Source organism: Arvicola amphibius, chromosome 6 (assembly GCF_903992535.2).
Source record: "Arvicola amphibius chromosome 6, mArvAmp1.2, whole genome shotgun sequence".
Lineage (NCBI taxonomy): Eukaryota > Metazoa > Chordata > Mammalia > Rodentia > Cricetidae > Arvicola > Arvicola amphibius.
In genome coordinates, this window is record NC_052052.2 from 14,403,812 (window position 1) to 14,430,195 (window position 26,384).

General features: G+C 50.0%; 1 protein-coding gene across 1 annotated transcript; it reads left to right on the forward strand.

Annotated features, from left to right (window-relative positions):
• On the forward strand, positions 1 to 24,935 carry Cda (cytidine deaminase). The gene is made up of 4 exons (XM_038332659.2): positions 1 to 432; positions 12,379 to 12,490; positions 20,037 to 20,094; positions 24,455 to 24,935. Exons 1-4 carry the CDS (start codon positions 279 to 281, stop codon positions 24,569 to 24,571), a joined length of 441 nt encoding a protein of 146 aa, XP_038188587.1. The 5' UTR covers positions 1 to 278; the 3' UTR covers positions 24,572 to 24,935.
• Positions 24,936 to 26,384: the final 1,449 nt, after the last annotated feature.

Here is a 26,384-nt window from a genome sequence, read left to right on the forward strand (position 1 = left end):
GAGAAGTCTCTAAGGAGACTGACTCACTCGTGGGCACCACACATCGGTCCACCCTGGGACTCCCCAGCTCAGTCACAAACGCCATATCCTCGGGGCTCCAGCCCTAGAAGCCTCTGCTGCCAAGTCCTGGCCAGCACCCAGCTTGGGAGCCTCCAGGTCTCTGGTCTCGCGCAGGGACACACCCCGGGGGAGGAGTCACCTCTCCTGGCCAGTGCAGGCAGACAGCCAGCATCGGTTTCCTCTCTCCACTGCAGCCGGCTCACCCACTCCGGACCGACATGGCCCAGGAACGCCCCTCCTGTGCCGTGGAGCCCGAGCACGTCCAGCGACTGGTGCTGTCCTCTCGTGAGGCCAAAAAGTCAGCCTACTGCCCTTACAGCCATTTCCCTGTTGGGGCTGCCCTGCTCACCGGGGACGGGAGGATCTTCTCTGGTAAGAACTGACGCCGTGGTCCCCTCCTTGGCAACCTGGATGGGGCCCAGGTCCACGTGGAGAGGAGAGCAACGCTGTTCCTTCCTCACTGGGCCTCTCCAGCCTCCTGCCCAGGATGAGGGGCAACTCAACTGTTGTTCTACACAGTGGTTCTCTGTTCTTAGAAGTCTGGGGTAGCAAAGGGAGTTCGCAGGTGAGGCTGGATGGAGTGGCTAAAATCAGGACCACCCGCGACCCATAGGGAAGGAGCGGATTAAGGCTTCCAGAATGTCCTGTATGCCTGACATTCACCTGCTCATCTGTAAATTCTTCCTCTGGCCTCCTGACCTAGGTTAGACCCATTTTCAGATGAAGAAGCTGAGGCAGAGACAGGTCCTGAGTCACAGGAGGCCCTGGTGATGGCACTCAGGGCTGGAGCCCCCCAAAGCCTCACCTTCTTCCTGCACACTGGGGTGCTGAGATTAACTGGTGAGGGGTCTGGCAGACAGCGACTTGGAGGAGTGGATCCAGGCATGGTCTGGCTGTCTGCACTGAGTTTAACATGGACGAGCTCATGCTCCTTAGCTTCTGGTTTTGTAGACGCTCACCTACACCAGAGTGGGCTGCAGCTGGCCGTGGGGTGGCCAAGGGTCTGAATGGAGGGGAATGGGGAGAAAGGAAGGAAGAAAGGGCGAGAGGAAGGGAGGAAAGAGTCTTGGTAAACTTGAGAACACTCTAGTTGGGATGAGTCACGACAGGAGGTGACTACAGTGCCCCTTGGTTGTGTGTCTTGTTAGCTGAGGTTCTGTGGGTTCCTGAATCACCCGGGTGTTGTGTGACACTTTCCCTGGGAAGACATGACCCATCTAGTCACCCCAGATAGGGAGCTGGCAACAGACCAGCACAGACGCCTCCAAAGTCCAACATGGTGAACCAGAGAGCTTTACTGGGGCTACTACTTACAGGAGCAGAAATGATCCAAGGGCTGCATCGTCAAGGCCCACCTCAGCCTGGCTGACAGCTCACAAAGCTGGGAACCTGGAGCACACGGCACAGCCTGCAGGCTGCTCCACAGGCTGGAGTGTCCCTTTCATGTGGCTTACTGTTTCTAAACGTCTTCCAGGCAGCTGGTCTGGTCTCAGTCTTCTTTGCAACTCAACTTCCTTCATCTGAGAGAGCATCTCAGTTTTTACTGTTTACTCTGGCAGGGAGGGGCTTAGTTAATCTGGTCAGTTTCAGGGACTTCCTGATGTTATTGTGAGTTCATTTCCTGATGGGGTTAATGGAGTACATGAGTATATGGCTCCCAGGACTGTGGGAACAGGAAGAGGAGGAAAGAGACCTGGGGTGATCTGCCAGTCAGTAAAGTACTGATCTTCAGAATCCACATAAAAGGCCAGGCTTGGTGGCATTCACTTGTAATGCCAGGGCCGGGCAGATGGAGACAGATGGGTTTGGGGGCTCCCTAGCCAGATAGCCTAGCCTAATTGACAAGTGCCAAGCTAGTGAGAGACTGTCTCAAAGAACAAGGTGGATGGGGTCTGAGGAACAATACTGGACGTTGACACAGTCTGGCCTCTATACACATGTACCTGTACATACACAGAGAGAGGGGAGAGAGAGAGAGAGAGAGAGAGAGAGAGAGAGAGAGAGAGAGAGAGAGAGAGAGAGAGAGAGAGAGAGAGGCGGGATGGGGGAGGGGGCGTTTTCAGAGAGATACAGACAGGATGGAATGAAAGCGAAAGCTTTGGCCTGGATTTTTCAGCCAGGTGGAGCAGGGGAATAATAAGGTAAATGGACAGAGGCAGAGCTGGGTTGTGCTGGGGACGAGGTAGGCAGGGACCAAGAGCAAAGTTAGCAGCTACAATACAATGAGGAGTGCTCTGTGAACTCCACGGGAGGGCTCTTGAGATCTCACTGCCCCCGTGAGGATTGTGTCCTGTGCATTAGTCAGGAAGGTTTCTCCCATTAGTGACAAACCTGCAGGGTAGCGCCAATTTCAGGGCAGGCTGACTAAGGAGCTCAGTGCCGTGCTGCTCTTTGTTTTTCAAGACAGGGTTTCTCTGTGTAGCCCTGGCTGTTCTGGAACTCACTCTGTAGACCAGGCTGGCCTTGAACTCACAGAGATCTGCCTCTGCCTCCCAAGTGCTGGGATTAAAGGCATGCACCACCACCTCCTGGTTACCACATGTCTTTCTTATGACGGATGCTTGTTTTCTGTTACCTGGCAGGTGGGTCTTCTCTACCCATTAGGGGACAAGGACGCGGGCAGCCTCTGCTCTTCATTCCCACGGCCACTGCACCCCACTTTAGATCTCATTCCATGCTCAAGCTCTTTGGGCAGATTCTTGCTGCCGGGTGGATGCGCAGAAACATTACCACTGAACTAAGCGAGGGTCCTTTTGTCTACAGGGAAGGAAACCACAAGGAGACTAGGATACTCTTTTAGCTTGATAGTGCTGACCCTCTAGTGCCCAAAAATTGTGGACAGACTTACACAGGACAGACCGACGCGAGGGCTTAGCACTCCGAGTCTAGAAAACTAAGGTTTGTGGTTCCCTAACCTAGAACTCAGAGACTGTAGAGATTCAGGTGCTCACCCGGGAGGTACATGGCCCTGGGCTCTGATTGCCAGTAGCCTGGCTGGTAGTCAGTGAGTTCACTGTGGCACCCGTGGCCTTTAAGGCTTGTCTGCTACCTAGAGCTCTGAAGACTTGAGGCAGCCATTACCTCATCCCTGGCTTTTTACAAGTGTCTGCTTTTCCCACCCTTTTCCTCCTTGTCTCTGTCCCCTGACTACTCTCTGAAAGCCTCTAGCCACCTTTTTGTCCCCAGTGTCACTGCCACCACCGTTTTTTGCTGTCTCCTCTTTGCATTCCCAGCTCATCTTGCTCTACCCATGATAGCGAGAGTCTTTACCGGCCATAAAGACCGCAAGTAGGGGGGAAAAAAAAGCTCCTCCACCTGAGCCTTTTATGGACAGAGCCAGGAGGCCAGAGGAGGTGGGTATTTCATAGGTGTGACATGCAAATTGAAACGTGCCAACCCCGTCCGCCCATCTTCAGCCCGCCTGTCTCTGAACAATCACAAGCCTTCCTGAGTCATCAAGGGAGTGTCCCTCTTTGGGACTTGATGCATGAGAGCCTCTGCAGGGTCCAAAGCAGGCAGAAGTGGGTCATTGGAGTAGCTGTAGGTGGGGGGCAGGGGTGTCTAACCTTTTGACGTGACAAATGGATGTTGTCATTCACATAACAAAACACACAAATCTCTCTCTCTCTCTCTCTCTCTCTCTCTCTCTCTCTCTCTCTCTCTCTCTCTCTCTCTGTTTCTGTCCTTGGTTTTTCAAGATGGGTTTCGTTGTGCAGCCCTGTCTGTCCTGGAACTTGCTCTGTAGACCAGGCTGGCCTTGAACTCACAGAGATCTGCCCATCTCTGTCTGGTGGCATTACAGGCGTGCGCCACCACTGCCCGGCAAAGAAATGATTTTTAAAGATTTGTTTTTAACTGTGTGTGTGTCTGTCTATCAGTGTCTTTTTTGTGTCTACCAGTCTGTGTGTGGGTATGAGCACACGAACACAAGTGTCCAAAGAGGCCAGAAGGCATCGGCTCCCCTAGACCTGGAGTTATAAGAGGCTGGGAACTGCCAACTCTTGTTTTCTGCAAGGGTGGTATGTACATTTAGTTACTGACCCATCACTTCAGCCAAAAAAAAAAAAAAAAAAATCTCATAAAGTTTTAAAAGGCTACAATTTTGTGTTGGGCCCCATCTTAGCTATCCTTGGCTGCATGCAAGGATGGGCTGCAGGTCGCATGTGTTTGAAAGTTCACTGAGGCGTGTCTCAGCTGGAGTAAAGGTTTGAAGCTGTGGGACGTGACCTGGAGCAGGAATCAGTCCTCCGCTGGGTGTAGTTAGGAGAGGCTTTGCAGCTGGGGTGCCCTTTTCTCTGAAGGGTTCCTGCTCAAGACTGCCAGGAAGAAGGGAAGGTCTGGCTGGTGAGCGTTCCTGATAGCTCCACTCTTCACAGAAGAGCATCGCAGCAGGCTCCCAGAAAGGACTTAATCTCAGGACAAAACTAGCAATCTCCACAGTGCTTTAAGAAAGTGTGTGTGTGTGTGTGTGTGAACTAGGCATAATGGTGCACACCTTTAATCCCAGCACTCAGGCAGAGACCACTGGTCTCTGTGGGTTCAGGGTCAGACTGAATCTACAGAGTGAGTTCCAGGACAGCCACGGCTACATAGTGAGAATCCTTTCTCAAAAAACAGATTCTTTAGTGGGGGTATTGTGGCGCACGCCTTTAATTCCAGCACTAGCAAGAAAGAGGCAGATGGATCTCTGAGTTCCAGGGTAACCAGGGCTACACAAAAAATTCTGTCTTAACCAGGAGGTGGTGGTGCATACCTTTAATCCCAGCACTCGGGAGGCAAAGGCAGGTGGATCTCTGTGAGTTCGAAGCCAGCCTGGTCTATAAGAGCTAGTTCCAGGACAGGTTCCAAAGCCACAGAGAAACCCTGTCTTGAAAGACAAAAAAAAAAAAAAATTAAAAAAATCCTGTCTTGAAAAACAAAAATAAAACACCAGCAAAAAGTGTGTGTGTTTGTATGTGTGTGTGTGTGTGTGGTGTCTGAATGTTTATGTGTGTTCAGGTGCATGTGGAGGCCTGAGGCAGACAGCAGGGGTCTCTCTCCATTCTTGTCCTCCTTACTCACTGGAGGCAGGGTCTTGCACTTGAACCCAGAGCTCACCAAACCCAGACTCACCACATTCTAGTCTAGCTAGCTTGCTCTGGAGATCCCGTGTCTACCTTCTGAGTGAGTGCTGGTATTACAGACAGGCTGTCCACTGCTGGGAACTCACACTCCGGTCTCAGGCTTGCTCTTATGCTGTCTTTAGGCACCAAACCATCTTCCCAGACATTAAAAGTATTTAGTCTCTGCCCCAGTGACCTAGGCTCCTCTGACTGTCTCTGAAGAAACAGAATTTTGCTCCGAGGCAAACAAATGGAAGACACTAACAGAAGCACTAGATCTCTTTCCTGATGACAGAAGTGGGGCCAGGTGCAGCTTGGTTAGTAGAGTGTTTGTTTGTCTAGCGTACGCCACGCCCTGGGTTTGAGCCCCAGCACCACGCATATACTCTCCCTAAAAACAAAACTCAGGAGAGAGGTGGTTGTGTGACACTTTTGTGGGAAAATATAACACATATTCTACTGGCCCCAGATAGGGAGCCCATGACAGACCAAAGTACAGATACCATGTTGATGGAAGTTTCTGTCCCTCTGGATCCCACAACCATTCAGTCCCAAAGAAATACACAGAGGTTTATATTAATTATAAACTTGTTCATCCCGGCCACCCAAAACCGAAATAATCACACAGAAACTGTATTAATTAAATCACTGCTTGGCCCATTAGCTATATCTTCTTATTTACTAACTCTTACATATTAATTTAACCCATTTCTATTAATCTGTATATAACCACGAGGTTGTGGCCTACCAGCAAAGTTTCAGCGTGTCTATCTTGGCAGCGGCTCCATGGCGTCTCCCTGACTCCACCCTTCTTTCTCCCAGTATTCAGTCCAGTCCTCACTGCCTACCTAAGTTCTGCTTTATCAACATACAGACCAAGGCAGTTTCTTTATTCATTAACCAAGAAAATCAACACATAGACAAAAGGACCTCCCACACTAATAAACTGTTTGGTCTATTAGCGCAGGCTTATTATTAACTGCTCTTATAACTTAAATTAACTCATAATCCTTGTCTATGTTTAGCCACGTGACTTGGTACCTTTTCTCAGTAAGGCATTCTCACCTTGCTTCCCTGCATCTGGCTGGTGACTGTGTCTCCACTTTTCCTCTTCCCAGAATTCTTCTAGTCTGGTTGTCCTGCCTATACTTCCTGCCTGGCTACTGGCCAATCAGCATTTTATTAAACCAATATGAGTGACAAATATTTACAGTGTACAAGAGCATTATCCCACAACAGTACCACCAAAATCTAACTTGATGGGTCAATGAGTTTAATTGGGGTTACTTATATGGGTGAGGGGTTACTTACAGGAGCAGAAATAACTCAAGGACAGCTGCATCACAGAAGCCCACCCCAGTGTGGGTGACAGCTCACAAAACTGGGAACCTAGTGCACACTGCCCATCTTGTACAGGGCTCAGCAAGCTGAAGAGTGTCCTTTTTAGGTGGTCCAGCTGGTCTAAACCTCTTTCAGGCTGCTCTACTTGTCTTGAGAGTGACGACTCTCAGAATTCCTTGCCCTTTGCTTTTGGGGAGGGAGGAGTCTAGTGAATCTGGTTAGTTTCAGGGACTTCCTGAAGCTCTTCTGAACTGTTTACTTGTTGTCTTAAAGGGCTTTCCAGGAGCATGGAATGTTTCAGTCTGGGAGGAAACGGCTACACAGCTTAGGTGGAGGCAGGCTTCGGGTATTCCTTAGCTGCTTCTGGGTCATCCTTAGCTACTTCTGGGTCATCCTTAGCTGCTTCTGGGTTATCCTTAACTACAACAGATATTGTTTCAAAAAGAAAGAAAGAGCATATTCAGGTGAGCAGAGCAGAGGTGGCTGGTTCTATAGGCAGAGGAAGGCCAAAGCAGAAACAAAGGTGAGGCCTGGCTAGACCTTTTCAGTTACTTCCCTGGTGAGGTGGGTTGTCACACAGCCCTGCGTTACTGTAATGAAATACCCCAGGCAGCTGAGTGAAGGTTTGTTTGTCGTGTGAGTTCACATTTTATCCTCAGGTTAGCTGGGAAAAAGAAGGAATTACTCGTCGTAGAACTTCACTATTCTGCTATTTTTCGATGAGAACTGTGATTCGGTGAAGGTTTGCTTTGGCTCCTAGTTCTGCAGGTCCCAGTCCAAGGTCCAGCAGCCCTGTGCTCTGGGCCTCTGACCAGGGCTGCACACACAGCACAGAGGCTCCCCCACAGTCCAGTAGCAGCCAGAGAAACAGCTGTTGCCCATAATCCCCAGTGAGGCTCCTCCTCCACTGACCTAGGAAGCTCTCACAAGGCTCCACCTCTTATGGGGACATAGAACCTCCCAGGGGTGCCACCTGGGGAGTACTCAGGTTTGGGGGAAGCGTCCAAACCATAGCGGGTAAAGACCAAGACCACAGATAACAGAAAAATAAAACAAAAAGATGAAGTTACTCTGAGTCTGATTTTTTTTCTTTTTTTGAGAGAGGGTCTCATGAAGCCCAGGCTAGCCTCCAACTCGATATGTAGCTAAGGCTGGCCTTGCTGATCCTCTTGCCTCCATCTGTCACTTTCTGGAATTACAGGTGTGCATGAACTTCTGTATCTGCCTCTCTTTTTGGGAAGGTCAAGTGAGAGCTTAATTTCGATTTCGTGACACGGAACGTCTCAGCAGGGGTGACGTCATTTGAGGTTCAGTGCTTGAAGGGGACTCCCACACAGCGGGGGCTCCCTTCAAGACCCCGGATTAGGCACAAACCACACCCAAATACCTCTTTTCACAGAGAGATCCTTTATTAAGTAGGGAAGTAAAGCTAAAGTGACTTTCTGTCTCTTGCAGAAAAACAGCAGTGAATGACCTTGCCGGTGTCATTTTAAGAAGAGAAAGAGGGGAGGTCTGTGTTAGAATGGGCTAGGATGCAGGGGTACAGAAGATAGGGGGTGAGGGAGGGGGCAGGGATGTTTGTCCCAGAGAGACAAAGTTCTGCCTCTGGATAGAGCGAGGACAGATGTGGCCCATAGGCAACTGGCTGTTTATACAGGTAAAATGAGAAACCCTGTGTGAGGATGAGGTGTTTAATTTTAATTGGGCATGTTAATTGGGGGGCTTTTGATAACTATACTTCCATACTTTGATAGCTGGACCTCGATCATCAGCTGCAGGAGGAGGAAGTGGCCAAATAAGGGAAGAGACCTTGGGGGCTAGCTTTAGGACTGTTCTTGGGTTGCCTTGTCCTGAGCGGTACAGGTGCCGAAGCCTGGCCGCAGCGATAGAGATATACACACTGTCTGCTGTACACTGAGCAGTGCACAAGCTCACACAACCTCACCAGGGAAGGAACTGGAGAACATCCGGGCCTCGGGGACACCTGTCTACACACAAGCATTTCCTCAGCTCTCATCTGTGCTAAGGACCTCTAATGGATAACAAACGGATGTACGACCAGCCTCCGGGCTGTTTCAGGGCAGAACAGATGGTTACATAGAGAAGAACCCTGATTGGTCAGTTTGGGTCAGATGCTCATCTGTAGGCCAGCCAGTAGGAAGGCCCTATGAAAAAAGATGGCAACTTCTGCTTGAATTGCCTGCTGGAGTTGAGGTGACCCTTTATAATATGGAGGAAGAAGAGCCGGAGAGATGATTCAGTCCATAAAGTGTTTGCCGTAGACCCGAGTTCACCTCTCCAACACTCATGTAAAAAGCTATGTACCTGTTTTCCCCAACCAGGGCACAGGTAAAGACCGGACAGCGGCATCCCTGGGGCTTGTTGGCCACTTAGACAAGATGAATTGATGCTCCAGGTCTAGTGAGAGATTCCCGTCTTTAAAAAAGTAACAATGGTCAATAAATAAATAAAGGCAAGGACTGGAGAGAAGGCTCAGCAGTTAAGAGCACATACCACTCTTGCAGAGGACCAGAGCGTGGTACCCAGCTCCCGTGTCGAGCGGTTCACAACCGGGTGTAACTCCAGCTCTAAGGGAGCACACACCCTGTTCTGAACTCCACAGGCACCAGCACTCATATGTGCACAGATGCCCCGCATGCATGTGTATACACATAATCATAAATAAGGAAGGAAGTGATTGGGGAAGACTCCCAACATCAGCTTCTGAACATGTGTGCACACATATGCACAAACACGCATATGTATATACAGACATGTACACACCCACACATACACATATATGTGTGTGTGTGTGTGTGTGTGTGTGTATATATATATATATATATATATATTAACAGAATAAAAAGGAGGAAGAGATACTGAGATGTCAAAACAGTCAGTGCTCACTGCCATCCACCCCTGGTGCCACAGTGTACACCTGCCCTTTTTCCCCAATGGAGGAACCTGTCGCTACCCGGCAGCTCCAAGCCAGCCCCAACCTGGCCGTGAGACACACTGGCTGTCCTCCCAGCACACTTACAGCTATGGCATCCCACCGAACGTCTAGCGGCAGTGGATTTTTGAGGTCCCAGGAGCGATGAGCTACATAATAAAAGTGTTCTCTCCCGGCATGCTAACATAGATCATGAAGAAATAGGAAAACCTGAGAGGAGACAGACTCTGGCAACAGCTGTACGTTCGATGAACTCTGTTTACAGCTTCCACATCCGATGACTACCTGGGAACAAAATACCGCAGAGCACTCAGACGTGGACACAAGGAGTGTGGCAGGCAAGAACAAAGTAGGCATGACAACTACAAACCCAGTAACTGCAGGAAGACGGTGCCTAGCGCTCTCTTCTCTGGCAGACCAGGAACGGGCTGTAGTTCAGGCATGTGGACTGCCTGGCTCTGTTCTGGGAATAAGAACTCTGTCCAGGTGTCCCACCATACACACTAGAGTGTGCCCTCCTGCACAGGGTCAGACTGGCACAGTGTCTCGTCCAAGGTTTAGCCCTTTGCTGGACAAGGTGGTGGTACATGCCCTTAATTCCAGGAGACACATGCTGGTAGATCTCAATGAGTTTGAGACCAGCTTGATCTACATAACAAGGTCCAAGCCAGCTAGGGCTACATCCTGAGATCTGTTTCACCAATACAAAAGAAAATCCAGTGTCAAGCCCCAGGAAGAGAAAGAGGAAGTGGAGGACCAGCAGTGAGTTTCTAGAAAGGTCACCATAAGTCACTCATTGCTTGTTACTGCTTCCGTTCATGCTCATTGGCGTAAACTGCATTCCTGGGCTGGGGAGATGGCTTAGCTGGGCAAGCATCAAGGACCTGAGTTCAAATTCCAAACACCCATCCATGTAAAAAGCTGGGTGTGGCCATATTTGCCTGTAATCCCACTGCTGTTTGGATACTGTAGGGAGACAGAAGGCTGCTTCGAGCTTGTTGGCTGTCAGCCTAGCTCTCGGTTCCCTCTCTCAGTCAAATAAAGCAGGGAAGGATACAGCAGTATCCAGTACCCTCCTTTGGCCTCCACAGAACGCACACACACATGAGCATGTCTCAGGCACACATTCAAGCCAGCAAAACTGCAGGACTTCAGGAAGCTCCAAGGGGGGGGGCGGGGCTGGAAAAGGTGGTTTCCAGCTGGGTAGCTCTGTGCCCAGCTAAACTCAAGTGGGAAGCAATGAGCAGCCTCTGTCCCCAGGCCTCCCTGCCAGGATCTCTACACATTCTTTTTCCCATACACAAAGCACCCACCTACCACCTGGCTAAGGGAGGCCTCTGAGTTCAAAGTCATACAGCTGCCCTGCTTGGTTCTTCTTGGGTCTGGATGTAGCTCTATGGATCAGTGGCTAATGAATTGAGCAGTTTTCTGTCCCCACCTCCATCCTTTCCCACAATGCAATGTGGAGTTACAAATGGTGAATGACAATGGAATCTCCCATTAAGTAAAAAGTAAAAGAGGGGACACACAGTCACCAGCCATGGCAGCTAACGAACCCTCAGACAGGAACTGTGAGGTTTTCTGTCCTGGCACATCCCTTGTCTGTTGTCTCCTGGGGTCTCTAGCTTAGCTGTTTGGGAACCTCTCCCCTGGTTGTATCGTCACTGGTGACATATTTGTTGAGAGCATTGGGGAACTAGTGTGATGGCTCATAAGTCAAGAATACCAGCTGCTCTCATAGAGGACCCTGGTTCAGTCTTCAGCACCCATATGATGGCTCACAACCATCTGTAACTCCAGTTCCAGTGAATCCAGCGCCCTCTTCTGGCCCCTGTAGGAACCAGGCACACATGTGGGGTTCATATATACAGGCAAAACACACACATAAAAAATGAGTACAACTTAAAAAGTGAAAGAATTCAGACACATGATGGCCCTCCCTGCCACTTCCATCTCTTAGATCCAGACCTAAGGTTTCTATTTGCTCCCTCCACACACTGGAAGGCAATCCGCGTCTTCACACTAGGCAAGCACGCTGCCACAGTCTGTAGACTTGGTCAAGCTTCAGCATCTCTCTTTGTCTTGAGCTTGACCTTAGGGGGTGCTGAGGCTGCTCACTGCCCAGTCGTGACGCCTTCTGCTAGGGAGCCAGTCTTAGCATTAGGGAAACAAAGACCTGAACATTCACAGAAATCCGCCGTATTAGTGGACCCGTGTCCCTCCCTGCTTCTGGACTCATCGCCCCCCTCCTTTCCAGCTTTGTTGAACGGTGGGCCCCTCCCTGGCCTGAACTGGAAAAGCGTCCTTCTTAGGGTTTTTTTTGTTTGTTTGTTTTTTTTTTGTTTTTTTTTTATTTCTTTTTTTTTTTTTTTTTTTTTTTTTTTTTTTTCGGTTTTTCGAGACAGGGTTTCTCTGTGGCTTTGGAGCCTGTCCTGGAACTAGCTCTTGTAGACCAGGCTGGTCTCGAACTCACAGAGATCCGCCTGCCTCTGCCTCCCGAGTGCTGGGATTAAAGGCGTGCGCCACCACCGCCCGGCCCTTCTTAGGGTTTTTATTCCTGTGATAAAGACCAGAAGCAAAGGTGACTTGGGGAACAAAAGGGCCCGCTTGACCTGCAGTTTCTCATCATAAGCCATCACTCACTGAAGGAAGCTGGAGCAGGAAATGGAGAAGCCGCGGGTGGGATGCTGGTGGTGGGGTTCCTCCTCATAGTTTGCACCACCCACATCGATCATCAATCAAGAAAATGCCCCCACGGGCTTTGCTTGCAGGTGTGGGCATTTTCTCAACCGAGGTTCCCTTTTCCCAAATGACTCTATCTTGTGCCAAGTTGATATAAAAGAGGCACTAGGGAGTTCTTACAACATCTGCATCAGGAGACGCTTCTGTTGCCCGTACTATTGGTCTTTTCTCTCCCCTCAGGCTGCAACATTGAAAACGCCTGCTACCCACTGGGTGTGTGTGCGGAGCGGACTGCCATCCAGAAGGCCATCTCAGAAGGGTACAAGGATTTCCGAGCTATTGCTATCGCCAGGTGAGTGGGATAGGCCAGTCACAGCAGAATTTCTCATTCTTCCAGCTGATGTCCCCCATACACAACCTGCTCATTCATTCACTAGACGCATGTCTCTTGTACACATTCTTCCTGGCAGACGTGGGTAGGCCCTGCGGCTGGGTGCTAGGGATAAGGAGGTAAATAAGAAACAGAGTCTGAGGCTGGGGGCATGGCTTAGTTGTTAGAGTGCTTGCCTAGTATGCTAAGACCCTGGGTTTGACCCCAGCATTGAATAAAACTAGATGTAGCTGCATACCCCTGTGATCTCAACACTCAGAAGGTAGAGGCAGGGGGGATCAGAAATTCCAGGTCAGCCTTGGCTAAATAGTGAGTTCGAGGGCAGCCTTGGCTCCTTGAGACCTTGTCTCAAAAAAGTCGGAGGGGCGTGGGGGTGGGGTGACAAGACGGCTCAGTGAGTGGCACACTTGCTGCGTGTGCTTGAGGACTTGAGTTTAATCCTGAAAAAACTAGGTAGAAAGGCAGTCGTGGTGGATTGCACCTGTGACCCCAGCACTGGGCAGGAGACCGGCAGAAGATCTCTGCAGCTGGCTGGCCAGCCACTCTAGTCAAGAGTGAGTTCCAGGTTTGGTGAGAGAGCACCTTTCCAAAACCAAGGCGGGGACTGAAGAGCTGGCTCAGTGGTTAAGAGCACTGGCTGCTCTTCCAGCAAGCCTGAGGTTTGGTTCCCGGGACTAGAGTTACAGGTGGTTGTGGCTCACCATGTTGGTGCCGGGAATCAAACTTAGGTCCTCTACAATAACAATTGCTCTTAACCACGGAGCCATCTCTCCGAGGGTCCTTTAAAAGGTGTTTGAAATGTAGACTTTAAGCACGAAGGTTTGTAGAAAGAGAGACACCCAGGGGAAGAACGAGACTTACCCATGAGCTGGTTATCGTGTCCCAAAGGAAATGCGCACTGTGTTGTCCTGGGGTTGTTACCTGAGGGATTTGGAAACTGGGATCTCATCGTTCACCTGGTTTCTAGGGGCTCCTCCCTTCCTCTAACTTTTTCTCTCTCCTTTCTTCTTTTTCCATTGTTGTTTTGTTTGTTTGTTTGTTTGTTTGTTTGTCTGTCTTGAGACGGGATCTTACTGTACAGCCCTGACTGGGTACACAGCTCTGAAACTCACTATAGACCAGGCTGTCCTTGAACTCACAGAGACCCTCCTGCCTCTGCTTTCCTCAGAACTAGAGGTATGCGCCACGCCTGCCACATTCTTGATTCTCAGCTCCTGTGAAGCTTCAACCAGACTCCTTAGTGAGCGGCTTCTTTCCCTTTTCACGTCCCCTTTAATTTTCCATGTCTTTCTGGTCTGCCTCAGACTCCACTCTCAGGGTTAGCCCACAGAGCAGATAGACCCAGGGAGACTCTGACACAGAAGGTGTGTTTCTGTCCCGACAACAGCAAATACAACACAATCCCCCAGAGGTACAGTAGAAAGATGTCACACAGAAACAGCAGGAGGACCCGAAAGTCACTTGGTATAGACTCCCTTGCCACCACCCCACTTTTATAGACAAAAAATAAACAGACAAAATCCCGAGGTCTGAGAAGTTAAGGGAATTTCCAGGGAGTTAGCGGTAAAGCTGGGACAAAACCCAGGTCTCAGAGCCCACTGTGGTTACTGTGCCAGGAAGCCAGATGCTATTCAACTCTGCTAACTTCAGCACCCAGGTGAAGGTGCCAAAACCAGGGTCTAAAACCAAGCAGGGTGGTGACCTGGTGGCAGCCATGTAAGCAGTGACTATACGTTTCAGGCTAACCCAACTCCAGCTAGGCTCTAACTGGGTAAGAATTTCAGTCAAGGGCTTGAGAGATGGATGGCTCAGAGGTTAAGAGCACTGGCTACTCTTCCAGAGGTCCTGAGTTCAATTCCCATCAACCACTTGGTGGCTCACAACCATCTGTATTGAGATCTGGTGCCCTCTTATGGTATACAGGCAGGACACCATATACATAATAAACAAACACATAAATAACTAAATAAATAACTAAATAAATAACTAAATAAATAACTAAATACCCTGCAGTCAATGCTCTCTTGTGGCCCAGATGTGGTTGCTCTGACTCCCGTGGGCCTCCTCCCAGGGGAGTGTGGTGGGATCGTATTGGAGCTGAACCGAGACTGCTTGGCTAAGAATACAGCCTGTGTGAATGGGTTCTTTTACTGGTTTAGACCCCAGTGATTTAAGGCTTTTGCAGTGAGCTGCATTTGGGTGCCCCTTTTATACTGACTAGGAGAGAAGTAACCTTGGCAAATTAATGGTTGAGGAAATTGACACGGGAAACGGAGAACCCAGCGAGCAGGGCCGGTGACCGAGCTTCGGTCTTTAGCAGTGTGGGACACAGACTCTGGAAGAAGCATTTCTTCCTATGAAGGGGGTTGCAGCCTGGGAGAGAAACGGGCTATGAGAGCAAGGCTAACATGGTTTGTGCAACAGGAAGGACCTGGCTTTCCTAAGAACCTGTGCATTGCTCCAGTCTGGCCTGGAGGGTGTTCAGAGTACCTGAATACCATGCTGGAGTGAGTGGGGCCAGGTACGCCCTTGAGAATCAAGGTGGCGATTCCCAGCTTTCTCTGGAGCCGAGGGCTGTCCAAGCTCCCCTGCAGCTTCCAGAGAATAAACGAGGTGGTGCTGGGAACTTTTTGTGCAGCTGAGGACAGATCGAGATGAGCGTTGCACTTTATGAAGAAATGGGGAGAAATAACTCAATTTCAAAGCTGGTCCAAGAAAGTAATGATGTTCTTGGGGAAGAGAGGCCAAAACCAGTAGGATGGTGCAGTAGCCTGCGGGCTCTGTTAGCGTTTGCCCAATGAAAGGCTTTCTCCTCTTGCTCCTCACCTGCTTTTAAATATGACCAACAGGGGCTCACTGTGATCAACAGATGTCCTTGTACAACACTCAGAGTTTCCAGCACCCAGCTGGCCTTCTCTGGATTCTTAACCCACAACTATATCCCCCGCCCAGCAATGCAGTTATTATCATACTACTGACTTATTAAACAGAAAGCATGGATTTAGAGGAAGAATGGGAAATGCCAGCCAGCTCATTTTGGCACAGAATGGGGCTGAGCAGTCCATGTCTTTCCCTGGGATCACAAAGGACAGAGATGCTGTGGGCATTGGCAGAGCCAGGTGACAGGAGGCTTCTGTCTTACCAAGCTGAGCGTGACCTCATCGTGTGACCACAGGTCTGCACAAACCACAGGAAACCCTAGATTGCCAGGAAAAAGAATCCAGGTGTGCTAGTTTGAAAGAAAATGGCCCCCAAAGGGAGTGGCACTCCTAGGAGGTGTGGCCTTGTCAGAGTAGATGTGGTCTTGTTGGAGGAAGTGTGTCACTGTGGGGGCGGGCTTTGAGGGCTCATAAATGCTCAAGCCACACCCAGTGAGATAGTTCACTTCCTGCTTCCTGCAAGATGTGGGGCTCACTTTCAACTCCTTCTCCAGTACCATGTCTGCCTGCATGCCGCCATACTCCCCACCATGATGATAACGGACCAAACCCCTGAACTGTAAGCAAGCCACCTCAAGTAAATGTTTTCCTTTTTAGCCAGGGAAGTGGTGGCACAGGCCTTTAATCCCAGCACTGGGGAGGCAGAGTCAGGTGGATCTCTGTGAGTTCAAGGCCAGCCCGGTCTACAAGAGCTAGCTCCAGGACAGGCTCCAAAGCTACACAGAGAAACCCTGTCTCAAAAAAAAATGTTTTCCTTTATAAGAGTTGCTGTGGCCATGGTGTCTCTTCACAGTAATAGAAACCCTAACTAAGGCACCAGGGGTGGAGAATCTGTAAAGCCTTGGGGAGATGTCCAAATGCAACCTGCATGTCTGAGGGTTAGTGCTCTCTCTTGGAAGGAATGTTGAGTGACACTTAAAAGTCCCGCCTCCAGGGTCCCTGTGGCTGAGTTTTCATTCTTTCCCACTTCTACCTAAGGTCTTTGTAAGACTCTGAACCTGGCTGTTTTATTTTATTTTATTTTTTAGACTAAGTTTCATGTAAGGCTGGCCTGGAACTCACTTTGTAACTGAGGCTGTGACCCTGAAAGTCTAATCTTCCTGCCTTCACTTCTTGGGTGCTGGGGTTATAGGTATGTACCATCGTTCCTGCTTTGTGTGGTACTGTGGATCAACCCCTTTGGCCTCTGTGCATTATAGTCAACCCCGACTACAATCCCAGCCCTCAGCCTGACTGTTTGTTTTTCAAGACAGGGTTTATCTGTGTAGCCTTGGCTGTCCTGGAACTTGCCTTGTAGACCAGGCTGGCCTTGAACTCACAGAGATCTGCCTGCCTCTGCTGAGTGCTGGGATTAAAGGCCTGTGCCACCACTGCCCGGCCAGCCTGGCTTTTTAAATTGTACAATTCACGAGAGGAACAGTACTCTGCTGGGCTGTTGGCAGACTGCATGAAATGATTTCTGTGAGCTCCCTAGCACATAGCGTGTCATCCATGAGAACCACAGTTGTGGAGTTATCCTTATGACTTCTGTGAGTCACAAGAAAAGCAAAGGCAGAGTGCATGGGTTCTGAGTTCAAATCCTGGTCCTGTCCCTGACTGGCTCTATGACCCTGAGGAAGTTGCTTCTTTCATGGCCTCTAACGTGTCCTAAGAGCCTGCCCACAGGCTCACATATTTCAGGGTGTTGGGGGACTAAACGAGCTGGTTGGCTGTCTCCTCTCTAGAGCCCGAGCTTAACATTTGGCACCGCAGTGCACAGTGAAGTGAGCCACGTCCTTCTCAGAGTCCCCAGCAGGCGCAGCTTAGAACTTTTGGTGGTTGAGACCACAGCTGAATCCAGCTTCCTGGTAGGGTGTGGGATTGATCTCCTGGAGACTCCTGACTCAGGCCACCTTGTGCAAGAGAGGAAATGACAGATCCATATCACATAGGGTCTGACGGACCGTGGATGGGAGGCTGAGCTCCCTGGGTGATTTTTCTGGTCTTGCCCACAGTCTGTCTCCACAACAGCATTTCTTTGCTGCTTTGTCCCTCTGTCTGGGTGCTAAGGGCCCCGAGGGCAGCGATGAGGGCCCCGAGGGTCTCTGTTGCTACTTTTCCATGACTGCCTGGCTTAGAGCAGGCCCTGAAGCAACACAGGAAAAGGTGATAAACATGAGACAGTCTAACCTTGCAACACCTGCCACCCAGAAACCACATGAGTTATCTGGATTCACAGAGCTTCCTGACAGGGGCCCCCATTCCCTTGTGTTCACATGGCTAGTCTCCTGAAGCGGGAAGCCTCAGGGAGAACCACACCTCTTCATGGAGCAGAACCATTCCTTGATTTGCCAGGCACAATAGAGAACTCCTTTAATCCCAGCTCTCAGGAGGCAGAGGCAGGTGGATCTCTGTGAGTTCGAGGCCAGACTGGTCTACAGAGAGAGTTCCAGGACAGCCAGAGCTATGGAGTGATGCCATGTCTCAAAAAAAATCAATTAGCTAATTCAATAATTAAAATGTAAAACAGAAACATTCTTCGACTCGACCCTCAGATCGAAGCCAGTTATTACAAAATCTAAAAAATAGCCCCTGACTGCTCTGTCCCTTGTCCCCTGTTTTTCTTTTTTTTTTCCTTTTTTTTTTTTTTTTGCCTCTACTTGGTCAATTGCTGGCTGGTTAGTTGGCATCTTCCTGTCATCGGCCTAGAAAGTCCTGGTCACACTGCATGTGTGTCTTTGTCATTATTGTACCAACAGTACCAGCAGCAGCACGCAGTGCCAGGCACACAGAAAGTGCTCAATAAATATTTGCCATGTGAAATGAGCCAGCACCTGTAGAGCTCTCTGCAGGGAGGTGAGCATGCTAGGCACACAGTCCACAGCACGACAGCTACTGTTAACACACAGTGAGATCAATCATAAGCAGCATAAAGCACGGGGTAGCTAATAAAGCGGGAGGTGACAAAGTATTAACATGATGGCAGAGATTGCATGTGAAAGGGAGCAGGTGTGCATTCCGAGGCTTATAAAACCCTGGGGTTGGGATTTAACTGAGTTGGAAGAGTGTCTACGTAGCATGCACCCTGGAGCGCATCCCCAGCACTTCATAAGAACTGAGCATGGCGGTGCATGCCTATAATACATGAGCTCAGGAGATGGAGGCAGGAGGATCGCAAGGTCAAGGTCATCCTCAGTCACGAGGCAAGTCAGAGGCCAGCCTGGGCTACGTGAGACCCTGTCTTAAAAACAATGAAGTTTAACATCCTTCAGACATGCTATCTCATTTTGTTGAACCCCTGCCAAGTAGATGACATCGTTACCCATGTGTTCAGACAAAGGAACAATCCCTGGGTGACTTAAGATGACTCAGAGCTGCACAGTGAGCAAAGCAGGGAGTTGGCCAAGAGTCAGAATCCAAACCCCATGTTCTTGTAAAGCAGTCACAGAGCTGGGGGCTCAGAGGACAGGGACAGTGGCACCAGGCACCACGGCCCCTGCAGTGAGATCTGTGTCGCTAGGCACCGTCCTTTGTCCTCTGTCCTGACTGGAAGTCTGTGTTCCTGCCTCTCTCAGATGCCGGGAGCCCATTTTCTTCTTTGCTACACATACATTGTGTTCTTCTGCACCCAGGGCCATTGTATGTGACCTTTCTTCTTTTTTCTTCCATTCCCTTCTTTCTTTTTACAGACATTTTTACATATGTGTGTTGTGTGTGTGTGTGTGTGTGTGTGTGTGTGCCAAGGAAGGTTTCAGCCTCTTTAGAGACAGAGTTAAAGATGGTTGTGAGCCCCCCTGTGGGTGCTGGGAGTGGAACTCAGGTCCCCTGAAAAAGCAACACATACTCTTAATCACTGAGCCATCTCCCCAGCCCCCCCGTCCCCGCTTCTTTCTCTTATTTATTTCTCTAAAACACAGAGCACCTCCTGGACTTTAGAATAGCCTTTCTGTTATTCATCTCACCAAACCTATGTCCTCACTATTAAAACAACTACCCTGATATCGGATGTACTGCTTGTTCTGAAAATTAAACCAAATGACACGGTGAAAATTAAACCAAATGACACGGTTAAATGCCTGGTACAATAGTGTTTCACTAAAGTGGGAATGCATGACTTTAATCTTCCTGCGAGGACGGGCTAATGCCACCTCCTGTGTGAGACACTGCCTCGCTCCAGTGGCAGGCTTATTACCGTGCATTCTTAACGCATTTTACTCAATAATAATAATAATAATAATAATGTCACCTAGTTTTGTGTCACTCACTGGGACGAGCCTTCCTGTAAAGGATAGGGACAAGCTCTCCGTCACCCCTGTCTCCTGGAGTGTGGGTAACAGGACAGCTAGGTGTCCCATCAACATGTGCGAGGGCGCTAATGAGGACAGCATTACCAACATGACTTTGCTGTCAGAAGTGTGGCCAGCTGCCAAGTCGCCTTCCCAGCCTCCAGGACACAGTGATTCTGGGAATCAGGAGTTGACTGCTGGGGTGTGACCTGATTTGCAGGACAGGGACTCAGTATGTGAATCCCAGGCATCGGCCACAAGCCTTGTGACAGACAACCCTGAGTTGAGTCTTTGTTTCCCCAGTGACTTACAGGAAGAGTTCATCTCCCCATGCGGAGCCTGCCGACAAGTCATGAGAGAGGTAAGGGTGTGGGCGGCTCCTCCCCGGAAAACACGCCTGAGGTCTCTCAGGGGCCACACCAGACTCCAGTGTGGACTGTTACTGCGCAGGCTACCTGGCTGGCTCACTCCTGTGACCTTCCTGGGTCCACGTGAGTCACAGGAAATGAGCCCCTCTTCCAACATATGCTACTGACAGCTCTCTGGATACATACATGCTATACATACTGACAGCTCTCTGGATACATACATACTATACATACTGACAGCTCTCTGGACATATACATACTATACATACATACTGACAGCTCTCTGGTTGTTGGTGCCAGCCCCTGAGCCAGCATGGAATGAGCCCGGCCAGGCTCACCCTCACTGAACTTCAAGCAGCTGTGAGAAAATACAGGAGAAGAAGTTGGGGGATAAAGGGACAGCAGGGGACAGAGAACAATAAACTCCAGCCTGCAGGCCAATTCCAGCATGCCTCTTGATTGTAGATTTTTCTGGTAGAGGCACAGCTATGGCCAGTTGCTGCTGCATTGGCGGTGACCACTCTGGCTCTGTGGTAGCAGGGCTGAGCAGTTGTAGGAAGACCACACAGTTTGGGAACCACCCCCCCCCCCAAAAAAATTTCCTATTTGTCCGTTGTCAGCAAAAGCTGTGCCACCTTCTGCTCTAGTGGCGAGGAGGGACCTCTCTTTGAAGGTGACATTCTAGTTGAAATATAAATCATGAAAAGCAATGAGACAGAGAGTTCTAGAGAAGGAGAATTCTAGACAGAAGGCAGCAGGTTTCACATTGACCTAGATGTTTGCTATGTGATGGACAGCAGAAGGGCAAAGGGCAGTGGGGGAGGGGGAGCAATGGGATCTAGGATCACAGGCATTGGCTGGGGCCAGGTCAGAAGGCTGTACCAGCCAGGGAACAGAAGGCACGTTTACTCCAGAATAAAGGGAACTGAGTTATGCGCTTAAAAATGACACAAATCCAAGTTTTACATAATGTGTGTTTTACTACCGTTTTTTTTTTTTTTCAAGAAAAGCGAGGCGTGGTGTTGTACGGCTGCAATCCTAGAACTCAGGAGTTGGCAGGAAGTTTGCTGCAGGTTTGCGGTCAGCTTGGGCTGCTTAGCAACTTCCAGGTCAGCCGTGGCTATCCAGCAAGATCCTGTCTCAAAACAAACAAGCAAACAAAGAACAAAATTGAAAAAGAAGAGAGAGGGAGAGAATAAAGGGGGAGTCAAGAGAGGATTTGAAGCAAGTTTTATTATTTTATTATTTATTATTTTTCATAGGGGTGTTGTGTGAGTGCGAATGGGTGCCACAGTACAAGGGTGGAGGTCAAAGTACAACTTTTAGGAATCCATTCTCTCCTTCTACCATGTCGGCCTCAGGGATCCAGCTCAGACAGTCATGCTTGGCAGAGAGGACCCTCGCCGACTGAGTCATCTTGCTGGCTCTGGCAAGTTTTATAAAACATACCGATACGAGGCTTTGATTTTGTTAACTGTGGAGACGAAAGGGTGGTTCGGATGGTGGGCTGGCTGACTGGTTGGTTGGTTTTGCTGTCCCGGGCATGGATAGAACCCAGGGCTTGGTATGTGGCAGACAAATACTCTACTCTGAACTACTGCCCATCCCTCACCGTGGGTTCTCATTCAGACCCAGGGGGAGCCTGACGTTATTGTGCACATTGTGGATGTCAGGAAGACTTAAGTATTCTCAGAGAAACCTGTATCTTCTGTGATCTCCCCGAATGAAAGCCACAAGCCCAGAGAGTCCCAAGCGTGGCCCCTAAGCTGTGGCTTGCTATGAGAATACTCAGAACCTGTCAGCTCCGTCAACCCCACCCGAGCCCAGGACAAAAACAGCTGCCATCAGTTTATCTCCAGCAGTGTCAAAGGAGAGCGAGCAGCCCATGAGGAGCAATGGCAGCCAAGGCTGACCCCAGACTCCCCGCCCCTCTCACCGCCTATGCCTCCTGTATGCACCCCTGGGCCACGTGCAGGAAAGTTTGTGGGGTTTTGCCACAGGGCAGGCGCATGCTACCTGCTGTGTCTTGCTTTGGAACTCGTACTAGAAGAAGGGCAGTTTGGCTGTCTGTCTTGTGCTCCCTAGTCCTGCAGTAAACAGAGCTCAGCTCTCCCGAGTCCAGATGGAGAAGCCACCCCAGAGGCATTTAATTCCCAGAGTGACCTTCACCTCACCACAGAGGGGTGAGCACAGCTGCCCAGTGCAGTGACCATGTCTAAGGGATCCACCAGCAAGCACCAAATCTCTAGCCTAAAACCAACGTGAACAGTGAGCCATGAGGCCTGGGAACCAGGGACCTGGCCTCTAAGCCCGCCCACAGCAAGCTTCTGTCCATACCCTCAGGCTCAGCCTGCCAGCAGAAAAATTTCCTCCCTTGAAACCTTAATTCTGAAAACCCCCAAAGACTGATAGTGTCTATTACCAGTTCGGTGATTTGGACAGATGTGTAGAAGAACAGGAGGCCATGGACCAGCCTCAGCCTCTGCTGGCAGCCCACACATCAGTCACGGTGCCACCACAGCCTCTGTGACCTGGGCACCTACTAAATGCCAGGATCTGTGACTCTCACCATGCCTGCCAGGATGAAGCTGGGTCTTTTGACTTCATCTCTATCACTGACCTAACTCTCCACCTACCTAGTACCCTTTCCTATCACTAAAACACCTCATAGATGAAGACAGTGATCCCCAGAGGACCTGCAGCAAGCTAGGGCGTGGGAGAATGTTCTGGAGATGTGTTTGTCTTTGCTGATGTATTAGCAACTTTCCTGTTGCTGTAATAAATCGCTATGATCAAAGTGATTTAAGAAGAAACAGTTATTGGGGCTTATGGTTCCAGGGGGTTAGGGTCTGTAACAGAAGGGCCAGCAGATGGCAGATGCAGTAGCTGGGGCAGAAAGCTGACCGCCGGACATCTGGAACAGGAAGCAGGAAACAGTGAGTGCTCTGGAAACCATGGCTTTTGAAACCTCAAAGCCTGCTTGCAGTGACACTTCCTCTAGCAAGGCCACACTTCCTAAACCTCCCAAACAGGCCTACCAATTGGGGACCAAGTATCCAAATGCAACATCGCTTCTAAACCACCACAGCTGACTTGATACCACTAAGCTTCAGTCTCCTCAATAAAATGAACACAATGGGAGCCGGCACCTCCACGGGCAGATAATGCTATAACACACACATAGTATGTTGAGTCTCGTCAGACAGACCCGAACTCCTCCAGAAGTGAGGCGAAGCCGTAAGGGGCTACAGATGTCAGCTGTCCTGTAGAAGGAAGCCGTGGGCATGGACTTTAATTTTAGTTATGTCTGTGGGTCTATGTGGGGGTATGTGCATTCAAACACAGTTGCCCACGGAGGCCAGAAATATCAGATATTCTGGAGCTGGAGTTGTAGGAAATTGTGAGCCTCCGAGTAGAGGACTTGGAAATGAAACTTGGTTCCTCTGCAAGAGTACTGTGTGCTTTTAACCGCTGAGCCATTTCTCCAGCCCAAGGCACAGGTGTCTCACTGGCGGCTAGGAAGACGGCTCATTTGTGTGTAGCCTTGAGGACCAGATTTGCATCCCCAGGAACCCACGTGACTGAGAGGTGGGCTAGGCAGATAGCTGCTGTTCCAGTCTTTGAAGGCAGAGACAGAATTCCCCAGAGCAAGTTGGCTGGCGGCTGGCAGGACTAGCCCTGTGGGTGAGCTCTGAGTTTGATGGAGAGACCCTGCCTCAGTGAATAAGGTGGCAGAGCCACAGAGGATGATTCAAGACCCAACCCTTCAGCTTCCGCATGCATGTGCTCCCATGTGTGCCCCCACACATGTACACACACACACACACACACACACACACACACACATTTATACCACACATACATGAAACTGGAAAAAAAGACATTAGTTTTACTAAGCTCTTGGGGGTGTCCCCTAGGGAAGGCTATGGCCGATTGACAACAGGCCATTACTGTGCCGTTGTCTAGTTGACTGGTGCTCTCCCGTTGCTCCCTCCTCAGGCTCTATGAACCAGTACAATTATGTCACTTGTATTTGACAAGAGAGAAAACCAAGGCCCAGAGGGCCATCAGACAGAAAATAGTAGGGTTGCTGGGCGGCGGTGGTGCACGCCTTTAATCCCAGCACTCGGGAGGCAGAGGCAGGCGGATCTCTGTGAGTTCGAGACCAGCCTGGTCTACAAGAGCTAGTTCCAGGACAGGCTCCAAAGCTATAGAGAAACCCTGTCTCGAAAAACCAAAAAAAAAAAAAAAAAGAAAAGAAAAAAAAGAAAATAGTAGGGTTATAGTCAAAGCCATGCTCCCATCTCCCTCATTCCCCTGACCTTTCTCTCACAATTTTGCTCTTTTTTCCAGTTTGGCACTGACTGGGCCGTGTACATGACCAAGCCAGATGGCACATACGTAGTCAGGACAGTCCGGGAGCTGCTGCCGGCCTCGTTTGGGCCTGAAGACCTGCAGAAGATTCACTGAAGGCTAGAGAATGCCTGCCTATGTGAGCCTGAGTTCCCTACCTAAAGGACAGGCCCTGTAAGATTTCATAATGATGTTGTCCCTGGCTGGACCTGGAGACACCTGCCACATGGGTCCCAAATGACCAGGCAAGGGCAACCTTGATTCCCACACCACAATCGCCCCTAGAGTGATGGAAGTTGTCCCTCTGCCTGGGCCAAAGCCTGCATCCTTCTGGGGACTCCGAGCACTCTGCTCCTTCCTCTCTCTCCTGCAGGCCCTGGCATTCCAGGCCTGGTCTGCCTTCCTGCCAGCCTTTCAAGGCTCTGGCATGTTCCATGTGACTCTTCTGATTATAAACACCACAGAACATTCTGGCTGAGAAGAATGAGTTTTTAGTCTCCATGTGCAGCTCGTAGGGGGTGGTTCATCTCACGGGGCAGTCTTAGCTGTTTTCTTCTGGCTGAGGATGTGGGTGCTTCCCAGAACCCCTCTCTAAGTGACATCTGAGGTCAGAGGCTCCTTGGCCCTGTGTTCTTAGATGGGAGGCTCCTAGGCAGAGCTTGATCTCAGGAGCCCTCTTGCTACCCTGTGGACTTAGGATGGAAGCTGGGTCGTTGGGGGCGTGTCCCTGAAGGATGCGGAGGCATCCAGACTTCTTCCTCCTCACTTCCTAGCTAGCTAGTGAGGTGAGCTGCTCTTTACCACACACTCACAGTGATGTGCAACTCCCCAACCAGAAGCTGAAAGTCAAGGGGTCCACAGGCCAGACCCCCCAAAAACTGTAAGGCCAAATAAACCTCTCCTCTTCATAAGCTGATTCTCCCAAGTGCTTGGCGCAGGGCGGTTAGCTGCCTGACACACCATTGCTAGAGATCCGAGTCCTGATGCCACCCACGGCCACAGCTGTGAGAGACGACACAGTGTAAGGGGAAGCGTGGGCACGGTGGAAAAGATAGCTCTGAGGACCCACTAACTGCTACATGCTTTTGGCACTACTCTTTATTTTCAATGTTCAGTGGTTCCGGGAGCTGGCTGTCACCTCCCTTTTTAGGTCATCAGATAGAGTAACTGAGAATTTATTCTACAGCTACCGTAGAGCTCAGCAGAGAATCCAGAGAATCCAGATCCCTTGGGGCGTGGTGGCGCACACCTTTAATCCCAGCACTCAGGAGGCAGAGGCTGGAACTCTCTGTGAGTTCAAGGCCAGCCTGGTCTACGTAGGGAGTTTCCAGGCCAGTCAGGGTGACGTAACGAGACTCTGTCTCAACCAAAAGAAAAAGAAAGGTCCAGATCCCTTGGTCCACAGTGGCATGGAAGCTGTGCGCTCTGCTGAGGTTTTTGACATGAAGGAACTCACTGCACCCTCACTTATCAAACCCGTAAATGGCTTTGCTTTCATTCTATCAATAAACACATTGAAGATCAGAGAGGTTAAATCATTTGCCCAAAGTCAAACAGCCAGCAGATGGCAGAGCCTGAACCTGCTCTGTCCAGTTCTGAACACTTTTCCTCTATTCTCCCACAGCCAAGACTGTTTACTGGGCATCTCGCGTATGTCAAATATGCTGAATTCTGCAGAAAGAACAATGTAGAAGAAACAGGCTGCTCTCGAGGAATGCTCAGCATGAAGAGAGAGGGGGAGTAGGAAGATGTAATGCACGCACAGACACGCCATAACTAGGGAAAGACAAGGATGCACCATGACCAGGGAGGGACAGGGATGCACACTGACCAGGGAGGGACAGGTATTCATGCTAACCAGTGAGGTACAGGGATGCATGGTAACCAGGGAGGAACTGACTGCTTTGTGCATTGGTAAACACACACACAC